At 46.3% G+C, this 16,442-nt stretch overlaps 3 protein-coding genes across 7 annotated transcripts in view; 2 read left to right on the top strand and 1 right to left on the bottom strand.

The window, feature by feature from the left end:
* Nucleotides 1–7,745, top strand: part of htra1b (HtrA serine peptidase 1b) — a 14,108-nt gene extending 6,363 nt beyond the window's left edge. The window contains exons 7-10 of the mRNA XM_058621269.1: nt 1–23; nt 189–246; nt 2,013–2,108; nt 7,390–7,745. The exon at nt 1–23 is cut by the window's left edge and continues 92 nt beyond it. Coding sequence (XP_058477252.1) covers nt 1–23; nt 189–246; nt 2,013–2,108; nt 7,390–7,558 — 346 coding nt within the window. The 3' untranslated portion in view covers nt 7,559–7,745. The remainder of the gene's footprint in view (nt 24–188; nt 247–2,012; nt 2,109–7,389) is intronic.
* An 88-nt stretch (nt 7,746–7,833) lies between these two features.
* Nucleotides 7,834–10,860, bottom strand: c21h10orf88 (chromosome 21 C10orf88 homolog). Of its 3 annotated transcripts, none has more exons than XM_058621270.1 (8): nt 10,709–10,860; nt 10,400–10,597; nt 10,200–10,269; nt 9,866–10,057; nt 9,576–9,734; nt 9,409–9,499; nt 9,128–9,335; nt 7,834–8,537 (listed from the first exon to the last, which is right to left on the bottom strand). In XM_058621270.1, the coding sequence occupies exons 1-8, from the start codon at nt 10,858–10,860 to the stop codon at nt 8,339–8,341; spliced, it is 1,269 nt and encodes a 422-aa protein (XP_058477253.1). In that variant the 3' UTR covers nt 7,834–8,338. The 3 variants fall into 3 exon arrangements, with proteins under 3 accessions (XP_058477253.1, XP_058477254.1, XP_058477255.1); XM_058621271.1 differs by having other exon boundaries at nt 9,576–9,731; XM_058621272.1 differs by having other exon boundaries at nt 9,576–9,728.
* Nucleotides 10,814–14,935, top strand: LOC131448644 (ankyrin repeat and SOCS box protein 3-like). Of its 3 annotated transcripts, none has more exons than XM_058621266.1 (10): nt 10,814–10,928; nt 11,874–12,087; nt 12,255–12,431; nt 12,525–12,637; nt 12,718–12,850; nt 12,999–13,176; nt 13,303–13,515; nt 13,882–14,184; nt 14,267–14,400; nt 14,700–14,935. In XM_058621266.1, the coding sequence occupies exons 2-10, from the start codon at nt 11,886–11,888 to the stop codon at nt 14,873–14,875; spliced, it is 1,629 nt and encodes a 542-aa protein (XP_058477249.1). In that variant the 5' UTR covers nt 10,814–10,928; nt 11,874–11,885; the 3' UTR covers nt 14,876–14,935. The 3 variants fall into 3 exon arrangements, with proteins under 3 accessions (XP_058477249.1, XP_058477250.1, XP_058477248.1); XM_058621267.1 differs by lacking the exon at nt 10,814–10,928 and adding an exon at nt 11,383–11,465 and having other exon boundaries at nt 12,258–12,431; XM_058621265.1 differs by lacking the exon at nt 10,814–10,928 and adding an exon at nt 11,383–11,465.
* The last annotated feature ends 1,507 nt before the right edge of the window (nt 14,936–16,442 follow it).

Genomic DNA, 16,442 nt, shown 5'->3' with positions numbered 1-16,442 from the left:
GTCACATGACCGACAGATCAAAGGTGCGTACATTACGACCACGATCACTCTGCCACACCGAAGTCACATGACAGCAGCGAGAGAACATGTGACGCACATATCGTAGACTTCAGTTCAGAAGATGAATTGATTCAGAAGAAAAGTTTTGAAATGATCTGTGATTAATAATCAATCACTGTCACATGCAGGTAAAACGTCAGCCAAGAAGAAATACATCGGTGTTAAAATGATGACGCTCACTCCGAGGTGAGCTAGTGTGTGTGTGTGTGTGTGTGTGTGTGTGTGTGTGTGTGTGTCATGACACTGACCTCACTGTAGGACCTGCTGCTGCCAAATGAGCTCTTAATACAGGAATGTGAGTCAGAACGGGCGACGCCCACATGTCAGGCGACTCCCAGTTTCTGCTGCAGCTGCTCACTCACTCACTCACTCACTCACTCACACACACACTCACTCAGTCACTCACTCACTAATCCACCCACCCACCCAGTCACTTACTCACTCAGTCACTCACCCAGTCACTTACTCACTCACACACTCACTCAGTCACTCACTCACACTCACTCATTTACTCAGTCACTCACTCACACACTCACTCACTCACTCACTCACACACTCACACACTCACTTACTCAGTCACTCACACACTCACTCACTGAGTCACTCACTCACTCACACACTCACTCACTGAGTCACACACTCAGTCACTCACTCAGTCACTCATTCACTTACTCAGTCACTCACTCTCACACACACACACACACACTCACTCAGGCACTCACTCACTCACACACTCACTCACTCACACACACACTCACTCACTCAGTCACTTACTCAGTCACTCACTCACTCACACACACACTCACTCAGTCACTCACACACTCACTCACTCAGTGACTTACTCAGTCACTCACTGAGTCACTCACTCACTCACTCACTCACTCAGTCACTTACTCAGACACTCACTCAGTCACTCACTCACTCACTCACTCACCCACTCACTCACTCACACACTCACTCACTCAGTCACTTACTCACTCACTCACTGAGTCACTCACCCACCCACTCACTCACTCACTCACTCACTTACTACAAGTTTATACAGTCAATGATATCAACCTTTAATTATAGCACAATAATAATGGTGATGATATGTATGATATGGATAGCCTCGAAAACTGGAGCTGGATCCTGCAACCTGCAAGATGAGGATACAGAGAGAGAGAGAGGGAAGGAAGGAAGGAAGGAAGGACACAAACTAGGGAGAGAAAGAGACAAGGTTAATGACATATAAAAAGTCATATTCATACCCTGAGTGTGAGAGAGTGAATGTGCAGCTCTAACTATAAGCTTTATCAAAAAGGAACGTTTTAAGTCTAACTTTAAATACAGAGAGAGGCTCCGCCTCCCGAACTGTCATTAGAAGCTGGTTCCACAGGAGAGGAGGAGCCTGGTAACTGAAGGCTCTGCCTCCCATTCTGCTCTTACAGACTCTGGGAACCACAAGTAAACCTGTATTTTGTGACCTAAGTGGTCTGTTCGGGTGATAAGGTAAGACTAGGTCTTTCAGGTATGAAGGGGCCTGACCATTAAGTGCTTTGTACGTGAGGAGGAGGATTTTAAACTGAATTCTAAACTGTACGGGGAGCCAGTGTATAGAAGCTAACACTGGAGTTATATGGTCTCTCTTTCTAGTTCCTGTCAGAACTCTTGCTGCAGCATTTTGAATGAACTGAAGGGTCCAAGGTTCCTCACAGGGTTAGGGTTAGGGTTGCACACTATAATGTTCCCTAGAGGAAGCATATATAAGGGAAAAAGTATAGGCCCAAGCACTGAGCCTTGTGGAACTCCACAATTAACTTTTGTTTGTAGTGAGGCTTTATCATTAACATGAACATGAACAAACTGGAATCTATCAGATAAGTATGATTTAGACGACTCACTCACTCACTCACTCACTCAGTCACACACTCACTCACTCACTCACTCACTCACTTGTCTTGTGGTGTCAGTCTGGCTAAAGAGCTGAAGCAGCTTCAGTCCGACTTCCCGGACGTCTCGTCAGGATCGTACGTCATCGAGGTCATCGGTGGAACTCCAGCTGAAGCGTGAGTTTCAACAAAGATTCACGATAAATCTCACGATCGATGATTTCATCACGGTGAATCTTGATTTTAGTGAGAATTGTTACTCTTTCATGTGAGCGTAGTCCCATTGAGTGCCACAAGGGGTGCCACAAGGGGGAGCTGCATAAACCTAAACTAAACTAAATTTATCTAACTCTAACCTAAACTTATCTAACTTAAATTAAACTAACCTCAACTAGCCTATCCTAAACTTATCTAACTCTAACCTAAACTAGCCTATCCTAAACTTATCTAACTCTAACCTAAACTAACGTAAATTAAACTAACCTAAACTAACCTAACCTAAAGTTATCTAACTCTAACTCTAACCTAAATTAAACTAACCTAAACTTATCTAACTCTAAACTAACCTAACCTAAATTAAACTAACCTAAACTAGCCTAACCTAAACTTATTTAACTCTAACCTAAACTTACCTAACCTGACCTAAATTATACTAACCTAAACTAGCCTAACCTAAACTTATCTAACTCTAACCTAACCTAACCTAACCTAAAGTTATCTAACTCTAACCTAACCTAAATTAAACTAACCTAAACTAGCCAAACCTAAACTTATCTAACTCTAACCTAAACTAACCTAAATTAAACTAACCTAAACCAGCCTAACCTAAACTTACCTAACCTGACCTAAATTATACTAACCTAAACCAGCCTAACCTAAACTTATCTAACTCTAACCTAAACTAACCGGGAGGTAAACCCTGGTGCAGAACTGTGGTTTCTAATGAAAACTGTGACAGTCCACATGACACAAAGTCAGGAAGTGTCTGTTTTCTTGTCTGCTGGATTAGTTTGGATTAAAGTGGATTAAAGTGGATTAGTGTGGATTAAAGTGGATTAGTTTGAATTAAAGTGGATTAGTTTGGATTAAAGTGGATTAGTGTGGATTAAAGTGGATTAGTTTGAATTAAATTGGATTAGTGTGGATTAAAGTGGAGGAGTCAGGATGAGGGTCTGACCTCACAGACTTTAGACTAAAGCCGCTGTTTAACACTATTTTCTTGGAGCTGAAGTTTGTGTCATGAAGGACAAACCAATGTTCTCAGCTGTGAAGATCCCAGGAACATGAACTTTATAACAATGTATCATGTGACCATGAAGAGAGAAGTCAGACAGGCAGAAGAACTCAGTGTGAACCCAAACTGGATCTTCATCAGAACCTCCTGAAGAACATCAGACAAGAAAGACACCATGTCCCTGTGACCTTCAAACCCTGTGACCTTCAAACAATGTGGACTTCAAGCCCTTCTTTTCCTTTCGGCTGCTCCCTTCAGGGGTCGCCACAGCGAATCAACCTCCTCCATCTCACCCTGTTCTCTGTATCCCTTCTCTCACACCAACTAACTTCATGTCCTCTTTCACTACATCCATAAACCTTCTCTTTGGTCTTCCACTGGACCTCCTGCCTGGCAGTTGCAACCCCAGCATCCTTCTACCAATATACTCACTATCCCTGCTCTGTACATGACCAAACCATCTCATTCTGGCCTCTCTGACCTTATCTCCAAAACATCTAACATGTGCTGTTCCTCTGATTGACTCATTCCTGATCCTATCCATCTTTGTCACTCCCAAAGAGAACCTCAACATCTTCATCTCTGCTACCTCCAGCTCTGCTTCCTGTCTTTTCCTCAGTGCCACTGTCTCTAGACCATACAGCATCGCTGGTCTCACCACTGTCTTGTATATCTTTCCTTTCATTCTGGCTGATACTCTTTTATCACACATTACCCCTGACACTTTTCTCCACCCATTCCAACCAGCTTGAACACATTTCTTCACCTCTTTTCCACAATCTCCACTGCTTTGGACTGTTGACCCTAAATACTGTGAACTTCAAACCCTGTGACCTTCAAACAAGGTGGACTTCAAACCCCATGACCTTCAAACCCCGTGACTCATGGTGGCGCGCATGAGTGCAGCAGCCGGACAGCTCTCCGTGTGCTGTGACTCTTTTTCTTCTCTTTCCGCACCCTCTGGTGTTACTTTGGTAAGCAGTAAGAAGTACAGTAGAGAGGAATTACTCCGGACTGGAATGCGCTATGGAAAGTCAAATCCCAAGCGGAGACTTGACCATAATATTCCACCGGAGATCGCACGACCGGTAAACAGCCCATGGCTAACCAAGCCTGAGGCTAAACAAAGGACCAGGTGGCGCAGGAAGCGGGGCTGCCGAGCCGGCATCCAAGCTCGGCTACGAAGAGACCCGCACAGACCAGCGCTACCCAGCATTTTCCTCACGAACGCCAGGTCACTGAACAACAAGTTCGACGAGCTATCGGCCACCATCGAGGCGCAGAAAACTGTACGGGACAGCTGCATCATCGCCGTGACGGAGACCTGGCTTCACTCAGGGGTAGCTAACGAGGCTATCATGCTAGCGGGACGCACAGCACATCAAGCCGACCGGACGAGCGACTCTGGGAAAAGCAGAGGAGGAGGACTGATCATCTACTCCAACAACAGGTGGTGTACCAACGCTACAGTGACAGAAACACACTGTTCCCCTGATTTGGAGTACTTAACACTCTGATGTCGTCCCTTCTATCTGGCCCGAGAGCACACTGTTGTTATGGTTACGGCCGTATACACACCACCGAGTGCTAATGCTAACGCAGCTAGCAAGGCCCTGCTAGCTGCGCTCAACAGACAACAGTCTGCCCACCCGGATGGTATCTTCATTGTAGCTGGAGACTTTAACCATGTGGACTTAAGAACTGTGCTCCCTACGTTTTACCAGCATGTTACATGTGCAATGAGAGGTCGTAACGTGCTGGATAAGGTTTATAACAACATCAAGGCCGCATTCAAAGTCTCCCCCCACCCACATCTTGGAAAATCGGATCATCTGTCCCTGTTTCTCACCCCATCATACAGACCTCTAATCCAAAGAACAATGCCTGAGGTGAGATCCATACAGGTTTGGTCCGGAAATACCATCCCACAGCTCCAGGACTGCTTCAACACCACCAACTGGGACATTTTTGCCCAGGACAACCTCACAGACTTCTCATCCACGGTTCTGTTTTACATTAAAACGTGCACGGATAATGTCACAGAGGAAAAGCTCATCAGACATTATCCAAATAAAAAACAGTGGATGAACTGTGAGGTGAAACAGCTGCTGAGGGACAGGGACTCTGCGTTCAGGTCTGGTAACAAGGAGCTGTACAGTTCATGTAGATCCAACCTGAGAAGGGGCATTAAGCGGGCGAAAGCAGCGTACGCCAGGAAAATCGAGGGGCACTTCGCAGAGGGGAACCCACGACGTGTCTGGCAGGGCATCCGGGACCTTGTAAACATGAACAGCTCCAGTGCTCCCACCACTAGCACCAGCACTGACGTTGCAGAGGAGCTGAATCAGTTTTTCGCAAGGTTCGAGGTCAGAGAGGAGGAGGATGCCCCCACGCTGCTGCCCGCTGACAGCCTGGCCCTCACAGTAACAACGGAGGAGGTAAGGAAGGTGCTCCAGAGTGTGAACCCATCTAAGGCTGCTGGTCCTGATGGCGTCCAGGGGAGGGTACTGAGGGGATGTGCAGACCAGCTAGCGGGGGTTTTTACCACCATTTTTAACCTCTCGCTGGCTGCCTGCACAGTCCCCAGCTGCCTGAAAACCGCCACCATTGTACCCATCCCCAAGGGGCCGTCAGTCAGTGGCCTGAATGACTACAGACCTGTGGCTCTCACTTCAACTGTGATGAAGTGCTTTGAGAGACTGGTTCTGAGGCACATAAAATCCCTGTTGCCTCCCGGCCTCGATCAGCACCAATTCGCGTACAGAGCCAACAGGTCCACAGGGGACGCCATTAACACAGCCCTCCACACAGTGTGTAAACACCTTGAACACTCTGGCAGTTACGTGAGGATGTTGTTTGTGGACTTCAGTTCTGCTTTCAACACACTTTTTCCGAGCAGACTGCTGTCCAAGCTGCGCGGTCTGGGAATCGGCGAGCACACCTGCAGATGGATCAGAGACTTTCTCACTGATCGCCTGCAGTCAGTCAGGCTGGAGGACCACCAGTCCTCAATCCTGTCTGTGAGCACCGGGGCTCCCCAGGGCTGTGTGCTCAGTCCAATGCTGTACACCCTGTACACCCATGACTGCGCACCAATCCACAGCAGCAACGTCCTTGTGAAATTTGCAGATGACACCACTGTGGTGGGGCTGATTGAAAACGGTGACGAGACAGCCTACAGGGAGGAGGTCCGGAACCTCGCTGCCTGGTGCTCCCTCAATAACCTGGCACTCAACTCCTCAAAAACAAAGGAGTTGGTGCTGGACTTCAGGAGAGGGAATGAGGTTCTTGCTCCTCTTCTCATTGGGGGAGACCTGGTGGAGAGGGTCAGTGACTTCAGGTTTCTGGGAACATACATTTCTCAGGACCTCACATGGGGGACTAACACCAATGCCCTTGTGAAAAAGGCACAGCAGCGCCTGTACTTTTTGAGGTCACTGAGAAGGGTCAACGTGTCCCGGGACCTGCTGCTGTCCTTCTACAGGTGCTCTGTGGAGAGCATCCTCACCCACAACATCTTGGTGTGGTTCAGGAGCAGCTCTCAGGCTGACAAGAAGGCTCTGGATCTTTCAGAAAGTCAGCACAGGGCACCATAGGAGTGCAGCTGTCCTCTCTGTCAGACATCTACGACACCAGGTGTCTGTGCAGAGCCACCAGCATCACCTGTGACAGCTCACACCCTGGGCACAGCCTGTTCTCACTGTTGCCCTCAGGAAAGAGGTACAGGTCCATCCAAGCCCGTACCTCTAGGTTTGCGAACACCTTTTACCCAAGTGCAATAAGAGTGCTTAACACTAAGTTACTCTTCCAAACTGTGCAATATTCTTACACTTCGTACCCGTGCAATATACACACCCCCCATACACCCACTCTGCTGTACAATGTACTGTAAATACTTGAATACTTTTTTTACATATCCTTCTAATTTTAGAAGGTGTTGGTGCACTGTTTCGTTCTCCTTTCCACTCTATCTTTTCACTTGCACTACTAGAACTGTCCCCTAATTTCGTTGTACACTGTATAATGACAATAAAGGTGATTCTGATTCTGATTCTGACCTTCAAACCCTGTGACCTTCAAACCCCATGACCTTCAAACCCCATGGCCTTCAAACCCTGTGACCTTCATGTGGAAGATAAAGTGCTGACAATGAATGAATGAACTTTACAGTTTTATTTATTTGTGAACGTTTTATTTTGCTCTTTCTTCCCCGTGTTGCGTCAGCGCCGGCCTGCAGCAGAGTGATGTCATCATCAGCATCAACGGCGAGCGCGTGACCTCAGCCAGCGACGTCAGTGCCGCCATAAAGCGAGACGAGACGCTGCGGACGGTGGTGAGACGAGGCAACGAGGACGTCCTCCTCACCATCGTCCCCGAGGAGGCGGAGCCTTGACGCCACGTGACTGAACTCGGCGAGAGTCGACCAATCCTAAATCGCTCTCAGCCAACAACTGGGGGCGTGTACTTCCAGGAGCCACACCCACTGCTTTTAAGAACTTTGAATTATTATTCTTTTACTCTTTTGTACAATGTCAACTTTTTTCCATAAAAAGGGAATAAAATGTTTTGTGATAAACACATATGTTGCGAGGATGTATAAATATATATATATATGTATATATATCTTTACTCATCTGAAAGATTTAAAAGTACAAACATAAACATGAATAATGTGCATAAATATAATTTATTTAGTATTTACATGAGTGACGTTATTCAACCATCATGGGTTTTATGTTACAGACATGAAAAATAAACATGAGGTAAAACAGTTACAAATGTATCAATGATGTCATCAACAAACCGTTGTTCATGATGTCATCAACAAACCGTTGTTCATGATGTCATCAACAAACCGTTGTTCATGATGTCATCAAAAACCGTTGTTCATGATGTCATCAAAAAACCGTTGTTCATGATGTCATCAACAAACCGTTGTTCATGATGTCATCAAAAACCGTTGTTCATGATGTCATCAACAAACCGTTGTTCATGATGTCATCAAAAACCGTTGTTCATGATGTCATCAATAAACCATTGTTCATGATGTCATCAATAACTGATGAGAGAAAAACCGTGTTGAAACTTTTACTTTGTTACATTATTATTTGTTTAAATGTGTGTTTTTTACACACATTACTGTGTTAAAGTCTGTGAGGGAGCAGCGCCACCTTCAGGTCACATGTTGGCTGCTTGGCTGGCTGTGGCACGGTGGTGCGGTGGACAGGGTGGACGCGGTAGACACGGTGGTCTCTCTGCGTTGGAGAGCGTCCTGCAGCTTCTGCTCCAGAGCGTCCAGGCGACGGTCCACATGCTCCTTCAGACGGCGCTCCATGTCGTCCAGACGGCGCTCCATGACCGCGTCCAGTTCCCTGAGGACGTTAAAGGGACAGTTGTCTGACATTCAGAATCATGTTTTACAAAGTGTATAAAACCTGTAGATTTAACAAATAATCCATAGATTTAAACTGTTCCAGATTATCCACTGAAAACTAAGGATTTGTTAATAGTTTGCGATAATGCTCCGTCATGTTTTTAATCCATGACTCAGCAAAAAGAACCAAATATATATCTTTATCACAAACAAAATTAAAATCAAGTTTTTCTCCCATCACCATCCTCCCCTAACCTCAGAATGCACTTTTCTCTTGTGTTTTAAAAGTCATAACCCTTAGCAGAGAATCAAGATTAGAATAAAGACGATGAAATCACAGACGTACCACGGACGCTGAGCTGTGGACTTCTCTCCCTCTCTCTCTCTCTCTCTCCCTCTCTCTCCCCCTCTCTCTCTCCCTCTCTCTCTCTCTCTCCCTCCCTCCCTCCCTCTCTGACAAACAGCCTCTTTCATTAAACCACAGCTGCTGACATTCATGTGTTCACAGAACAAAGACAACATTCACCGTCAGTCAAAGACAAAACATTGATCATACTTCTGCAGTGAGGGGGCGGGGCCTGAACTCACCACGAGCCGCTTGTCCTCGCCTCGTCTCCGCGCTTGGACGCCGCGGCGTCGTCCAGCCTCAGCTGCGTCACATGACCACACACGCTCTGCAGCGCGGGCAGGAAGTCGGCACCGAGCGACGCTCCGCCTCCACCTTTCAGAAAGTGTGACATCATCATCTCTGCCAGGTGGGTGTGGCCAGCCAGCGGACCTCTGTGATTGCTGCTCACTATAAAGACGACAGAGAGACACGTCTTTACTTTACCGTCCCAAAAAATGTTTCCACACGGTTATGTCCTCACCTGTGATGTTAGTGTTGACATCAGACTGTGGACACGAGGAGGACGAGGACGTCACTGTGTCCTCAGGCATCAGAGCCTCGTCCACTGAGGGCTTCACAAGAACACACACTTAAGAACAGTAAACTTCAGCAGCTCTTCTTCACAGAACGTGATGAGAGATTTGTTACCGTGGAGTCTGAGCTGTGTTCACTGAGGTTTGCTGCTGATGAAGATGATGATGACGACGATGCTGCTGCAGGAGGCGGGACAGAGAAACATCCAGAGCTCATGAGCAGAGGCAGGAAACCAGCCAGAGAGCTGCTCTGCTGCTGCTGCTGCTGCTGCTGCTGCTGCTGCTGAGAAACATCATCATCACACTCTTCATCAACAAACAGCTGAGACACGCACGCACGCACACGCGCACACGCGCACACGCGCACACACGCACTCACTCACACACACACACACACACACACACCTTCTGCTGGAAGTGGACCATGTTCATGAGGTTCTGAGCTCCTGGTGACAGACTGGTTCCCATCTCGTCAACCAAACACTGCACCTGCTGCATGTCAATGCCCGGTCCGCAGAGGGGGCGGGGCTTCAGCGGCCACAGACCCACGACAATTCGACTCACCAACACACTGTTCCTGCCAGAGAGAGAGAGGAGCTGAGAGAGAGAGAGAGAGTGTGTTACCACTGTCGTGATGATGGTGTGTCACTAAGTGAAGGAATGTTCCTCATCAGTTCACACGTTCATCCTCTCATTATTCATCCAATCATTTACACCTCTGACCCTGAGCTGGCCTCACCTTCACTTCACAGGAAGTGGAAGGCTCATCCAGAATCAGCCGTTTCCTGTAGAAAGGCCCTCTGTTGTCACTGTGAGCGGAAAACAAGCGATAATTTTACACAGAACAAACCACGAGTGAGTGAGTGAGTGAGTGAGTGAGTGAGTGAGTGAGTGAGTGAGTGTGTGAGTGAGCGAGTGAGTGAGCGTGAGCGTATTTACGTGTGTGAGTGGACACTGTGGTCCCTCTGTCCTCGCACTGTCCCACAGTATTCCCCCGTCTGGTCATACACCTCCATGGTTCGAGCCTCGCTGATGACCAGCAGGCGACGGATGGCAGCAGAAGAGCTGGAGCTGCACTGAAGCTTCAGGACACACGGACAAGCGTCGTCCACCTGCTCCAACACCACTGGACTGGACCTGACACACACACACACACACACACACACACTATAATGTCTCTGAGGCCTGAGGCTGGTCCACATGAAGGGGTGACCTTCACTGTCACATGACTCGTTCTAGTCGTTTCACCTGTCTGTCTCTTGTCCATGTGACAGACCCAGCTCCTCTTCATCGTCCTCTTCATCATCCTCTTCACTCCTGATGAGCAGCACATCAGCCAGGTGACGTTTCTCAGCGGGACAAACCCACGCAGAGCCGCTCGTCACCGCGACGTCCGCCATGATGCTCCTGACGCCGCAGCAACCGTTACCGAGGACATAGGAAACAGTAATAACAACGAGGAGACAAGGTAGGAAACAGGTTAGGAGACCAAAGTGAACAAGAACAACGAGGAGACACGGTGGGAAACTTAAATTATTGTTATAATCATTGTTATTAATAAAATATGACATTCTTGTACTTACAGAAAATGTAAATCTATAAAACACCACACTTCCTCTTGTTTGTTTTAAGCTTCATTAATAATTATCATTGTTAATATTATAATAATGATCGATATAGATCATTTTCATTCGCTGTAAATGAACCGTTTATTTGCTTGATGTGACGCCGGTTTTTAGCTCGTTAGCTTCAAATGTATTACTTTTATTCTTCACATTTCTTCAGAAACGTAACAAAATCCCGCGCGATTTTACCTGTTTGACGTGAATAATATCGACGTTGTGTGAATTTTCCCCGTGTTTTTTTCCTTTTCACGTTAAATTCAGTGGAATAAGTCACAACTACATCATCGGCAGCGCCTTTAGCAGTTAGCATTGTCGCGCAGGAAGTGACGCATTGTTGTGGTGAGACGCCATCAAACATCGACTCCCGCCTCTCCACGAAGGTAAATACTCGCCGTTTTTTACTCAATTTCAAAAAACACGGTGTTTTTCTCCATTTAAACAATAACACGGCGTTTAAACTGTGTTTTCATTACAGTTCCTGCTTTTCTTCATATTTAAAACGTAGATTATTTCCGTTCGTCTCTTCGTGTGTTCATTTACTCGTCAGTTCGTCTGCCCATATGTTAATGTATTCATCTATTCACCTGTTCACATCTATTCATGTGTTCATCTGCTCATTTAGTCATGTGTTCATCTGTATTTCTGATAGACGGTCATTTCACACATCAGTTTCTCTGATGAAATTGTGTTTATTTAAATGTTTGTTGTTCTCTGAAAATAACTTCGACTCAGACTCAGACTCAGATATTAACTGTACTTATAATGATTTATAATAATTGGTTGTCCAGTGTGAAGAGGAGATGATGGACTTCACAGAGTGTTACGCAGACACAGTGTCCAGAGTAGCTGCAGTGGCTCGCTCTGGCCACTGGAGGCACCTCAGGAGACTGATCCAGAGAGGCTGCAGTGTGGAGCAGAGGGACAACAGAGGTTGGTGTCCTCTACACGAGTCTGCAGCTGCTGGAAGAACTCAGTGTGTGAGAGACATCTTATCTGCCATCGGTGAGAAAAACAACACACATGATGATGACACTGAGGTTAGTTTTCAGTCACCAACATCATATAAATATGATATATACATGTTCTAATCTGAACACAGACACATTCAGTCATGTCATTGCTACTTAATAAAAGTCTAATGGGCGTTAACTTTTGTTTCCATGACTCAGCAGCTGCAGGCTCCGCCCGCCACTGCAGTGCCTACGTGAACTCTCTGACCCATGAAGGTGAATCAGCGTGTTTCCTGGCAGCGCAGCTCGGACACCTGTCTGTGCTCCGCCTCCTCCTGAAAGCTCACGCCGACATCGACCAGCAAACCAACGACGGCTCGTGTCCGCTGTTCGCAGGTAGGACGCGTCCACTCCTCTGTGAACACATGAATTGTCTCTCTTCAGAATGTGTCCCGGTCACAGTGTTTCTCAGCCGCTATTGTCCCTCAGCTGTAGACGCTGGACACGCGGAGGTGGTGGAGCTGCTGGTCAGTGAAGGTGCAGAGGTCAACGGGACACACACGGCGTCCTGCTGGACCTGTCTGCATCAGGCTGTTTACAAAGTAACACACACACACTCTCACACACACAGTTTCCCTGACTGGGAGATGTGAATCAACATGACTCCTTTGCGTTTTCCCAGGGTCACAGTGAAATTGTGCGCATCCTGGTCGGTGTTTGTGACCTGGAGGCTCTGGACGACCACAGGATCACGCCTGTGTTTGTGGCCGCACAGTACGGACGACCCGACTGTCTGCGGATCCTCATCAACGCAGGTAAATGGGTCCAGTTCACAGCAGAAGGGGGCGCTCACGGCTCCGTCAGTACCCACAAAAACCCTGAACTATCCCTTTAAGTGAAGTCTTTCCTGGGACTCAGCTGTTGTCTCTGCGTCTTCACTCGTCTCCCGTGTTTTCTCTGTAGGTGCAAATGTGAACGTGCAGGTGTCAGATTTAGCCACGCCCCTTCTCATCGCCTGTCAGGAGGGACATGGGTCCTGCGTGGACCTGCTGTTGGACCACGGTGCAGATCCTAACGTCCCCTGCAGTAACGACTGGCCACAGCTGCCTGTCCACGCCGCCGCTCAGTTCGGTCACGTCGGGTACTGACCTGTGACTTTTATTGATCTGTGATTGATCAGGATTATTTCTACCAGGGAAAAAGAAGCAAAAACCATCTCATATTTTCCAGACAAATAAATAAATGTCATGACTTTGTCCACCTGCAGTGTCCTCAGGAGGCTGATCGCGGTGACGGACCGCGTGTGTGACCGCGGCGACGCCATGGTCAGTCCGTTGTACGTGGCTGTCGTCAATGATCAGATCCAGAGTGTGAAGGTTCTGCTCGGTGAAGGTTTCAGTCCGGACGCTCAGGACTGCAGATGCCTGGAGCTCAGGTCACCACTGCAGGCGGCCATTAACCAGAGCAGCAAGCCATACAGGTGTGTGTGTGTGTGTCCACGTGTCCACGTATTACTAATGTTGTGGGGACCTAAACCTGTTTACACAGTCACATTATGGGGACTTGTATTCCTTGTGGGGACAAAAATCAAGTCCCCCACAACGTAAATGACTACATTTTAAGGTTCGGGTTAGGCCAGTAGTAATTGTGGTTAGAGTAAGTCTCCAGGAAGTCGTGTGTGTGTGTGTGTGTGTGTGTGTGTGTGTGTGTGTGTGTGTGTGTGTGTGTGTGTGTGTGTGTGTGTGTGTGTGTGTGTGTGTGTGTGTGTGTGTGTGTGTGTGTGTGTGTGTGTGTGTGTGAGAGAGAGAGAGGATCCCAGGCTCTGACAGTGATGACTGTGTTGCAGTGAATCAGTGAAGTTGCTCGTTGCTGCTGGAGCAAACATCGGTGAGGAGACGTGGACTTCGGCTCTGGCCACAGACGACAGTGAGCTCCTGCAGCTGATCCTGGAGCACAGACGCTTCCCTCGGCCCGAGGCTTCGTCCGCTGACGGTTCCTCGCTGCGTTGTGACGGCAGAACGACGTTAAAGCAGCAGGAAGTGAGGGAGCTGCTCTGTGCCGCGCTGACACACATGTCTTTTTCTGCCTGTTGGCTTCCTGTGCTTCTGAAGACAGGACTGGAACCTTCTCTGCTGCTCCAGCCGCACATGTACGACTCGCTCCTCCTCCTCCTCTCACCTTGGCGCTCAATAATCTGAACAACGTTCATCACCTACGTCTCTTCTTTCTAGGCTGGAACGATGGAACAGTGCGGTGTTGAATTTCCTGCTTGAGTTTGTGAACTGGTCAACGCTCTCTGTTCCTTTAAAACTCATCCTGGATCAGAGACGAGCAGAAAAGTCCTGGGACCCGCGTCCACAGTTTGGTACTTGAACAACATTTTATTTTATTTTTTATGACTCAAACGTTATTGATTTTTAAATCTTACAACAAACAAAGGCAAAATGAAAATACACAGCTGTATGCGATGACAACGAAATATCAGAGTAAGGGCACTAAAATAAAACAATAAGGAAAATAATAGGAAAAGAAAAAAAAAAGATAAACACATTATAGAAGATGAAATAGACAATTCATGACCATTGAACAACATTTTTATACACACAGTAGATTATTCTTTAACCTTTGAATGAGAACTCTTTATTTCATCTCTCTCCTCTGCAGAGTTCGTTCCCTGCCTCTCTCACCTGTGCAGACTCCAGGTTCGATCGGTGCTGGGACCAGATCTTCTGATGAGGACCGGCGTGGTCCAGCAGCTTCCTGTGCCCGCCCTAATTCACAACTTCCTTCAGTTCAAGGATGTTCTACAAACGTCTCTCTCCACACACAGCACTTTCTAATCCGTCATGGGAAAACTACGTTTGTTTTAAACATTTGAAATAAATCCTTGTTGTAAAGTCTCAGTGTCTCAGAGATGATCTCCACTGTCCTCCAGAGGACAAGCATTTAAACTTTAAGAAAGTTATATTTCTTACTGAATAAATCATAGCTGCCATGATTTAAAAAGTAAGGCAGCAACTGAAGAGTATTGTCGTAGTTTATGACCTATTTAATTAATTAATTAATTAATTAATTAAATTAATTAAATTAATTAAATTAAATTAATTTTGTTTCTCAAAATCCTTTAACAAACCAAAGATATTCAGGTTACTCTCGTAGAAATGTTCACGACCCCCTGGTTAATAGTTGATTACTCAATGTACAGCAGTTCAGTATCAGGTGCACAATAAATAAACAAGATCATAGCCATTCCTTGCCCCCAAAGCTTAAATAAATGTAGGATATAAATAAACTAAGCTGTGGCTTATCAGCTCCACTTCGAGATGTTTAATTATTAATTATGAGAACTTATGATGACGGCAGCCTGTTTCTGCTCAAATGTATTAGATCTCCACGGATCATCTAAAGGCTTAGGAGTAGAACTATGGCCCCCCTCACAGTTAGAAACGGCCCTGAAAGAGATGAAAAACGACGTAAGCAAATGTGGCGAGAGTAAGAAAGAAACCTAACTAAATAATAATTGTTAAAAGTAAGGAGCCGACAACGCCACTTTGGGACTTTCACCCAAAGATTATATTATCCCAGGTAAAGGACACGCAAGTAAGTTCTACTCAATGAATGCAGGAGACGTGATTCCAAATGTTAAAATAATGTACACTTTAATAAATTGTTTAAAAGCACAATGTGTTCACTCAAAACCAAAAGAAATAAATCTGTGCAGGCTCAGGCTTGTGGTGAAATGAAGCTAGTGAGAGGAGTCTAAATCAAAATACTCAAATCACCAGGTTATGTGACAGGCACACACGCACACACAGTGAATACCCAAATCCCAGGGGACACAGCACGCAGGGAAAACGGACACCTCCACCCAGGTCACCAGCACCACCACCAGCCTTGGCACTAAAAACAAGATACAGAAATTAATAGCATGAATAAACTCAGGATCATAACAATAATAACAATAATAATAATAATAATAAGACTGGGCAAATTATGTTACTAAACTAAATATAAATTGCCCAGAATAAGAAAAGAAAAGAAAATATCACTAATCACTCAAAGAAAATAACCAAATCAAAACACAATAAACCAAAGAATTACAACTGGGCAAATTATACTGCCAAAATATATAATACCACAGTTAATGAAAACAAAATAACCAAAATTAATCTCAGAAATCAAAACAAACAAAAAGGACAGGTGAAATAACAAAATCAAAATCGAAGTGAACCTAAACTAAAACATCAAAATAAAACGGCAAGCACAGAACAGCGGCCACGGGAGAAGCCGTGAAGCGACACGTTATGACGTCAAGGCAGGCAGAATCAGAGCGAGACAAAGCAGCAGGGGACAGCTGATCGTGACGTCATTCGGTTCACGTTTTCACTCAGCCAGGTGGCCAACATT

Source organism: Solea solea, chromosome 21 (assembly GCF_958295425.1).
Source record: "Solea solea chromosome 21, fSolSol10.1, whole genome shotgun sequence".
Taxonomy (NCBI): Eukaryota; Metazoa; Chordata; class Actinopteri; order Pleuronectiformes; family Soleidae; genus Solea; species Solea solea.
Note: the sequence above shows the minus strand (reverse complement) of the source record. Positions and strands in the feature narration are given on the sequence as shown.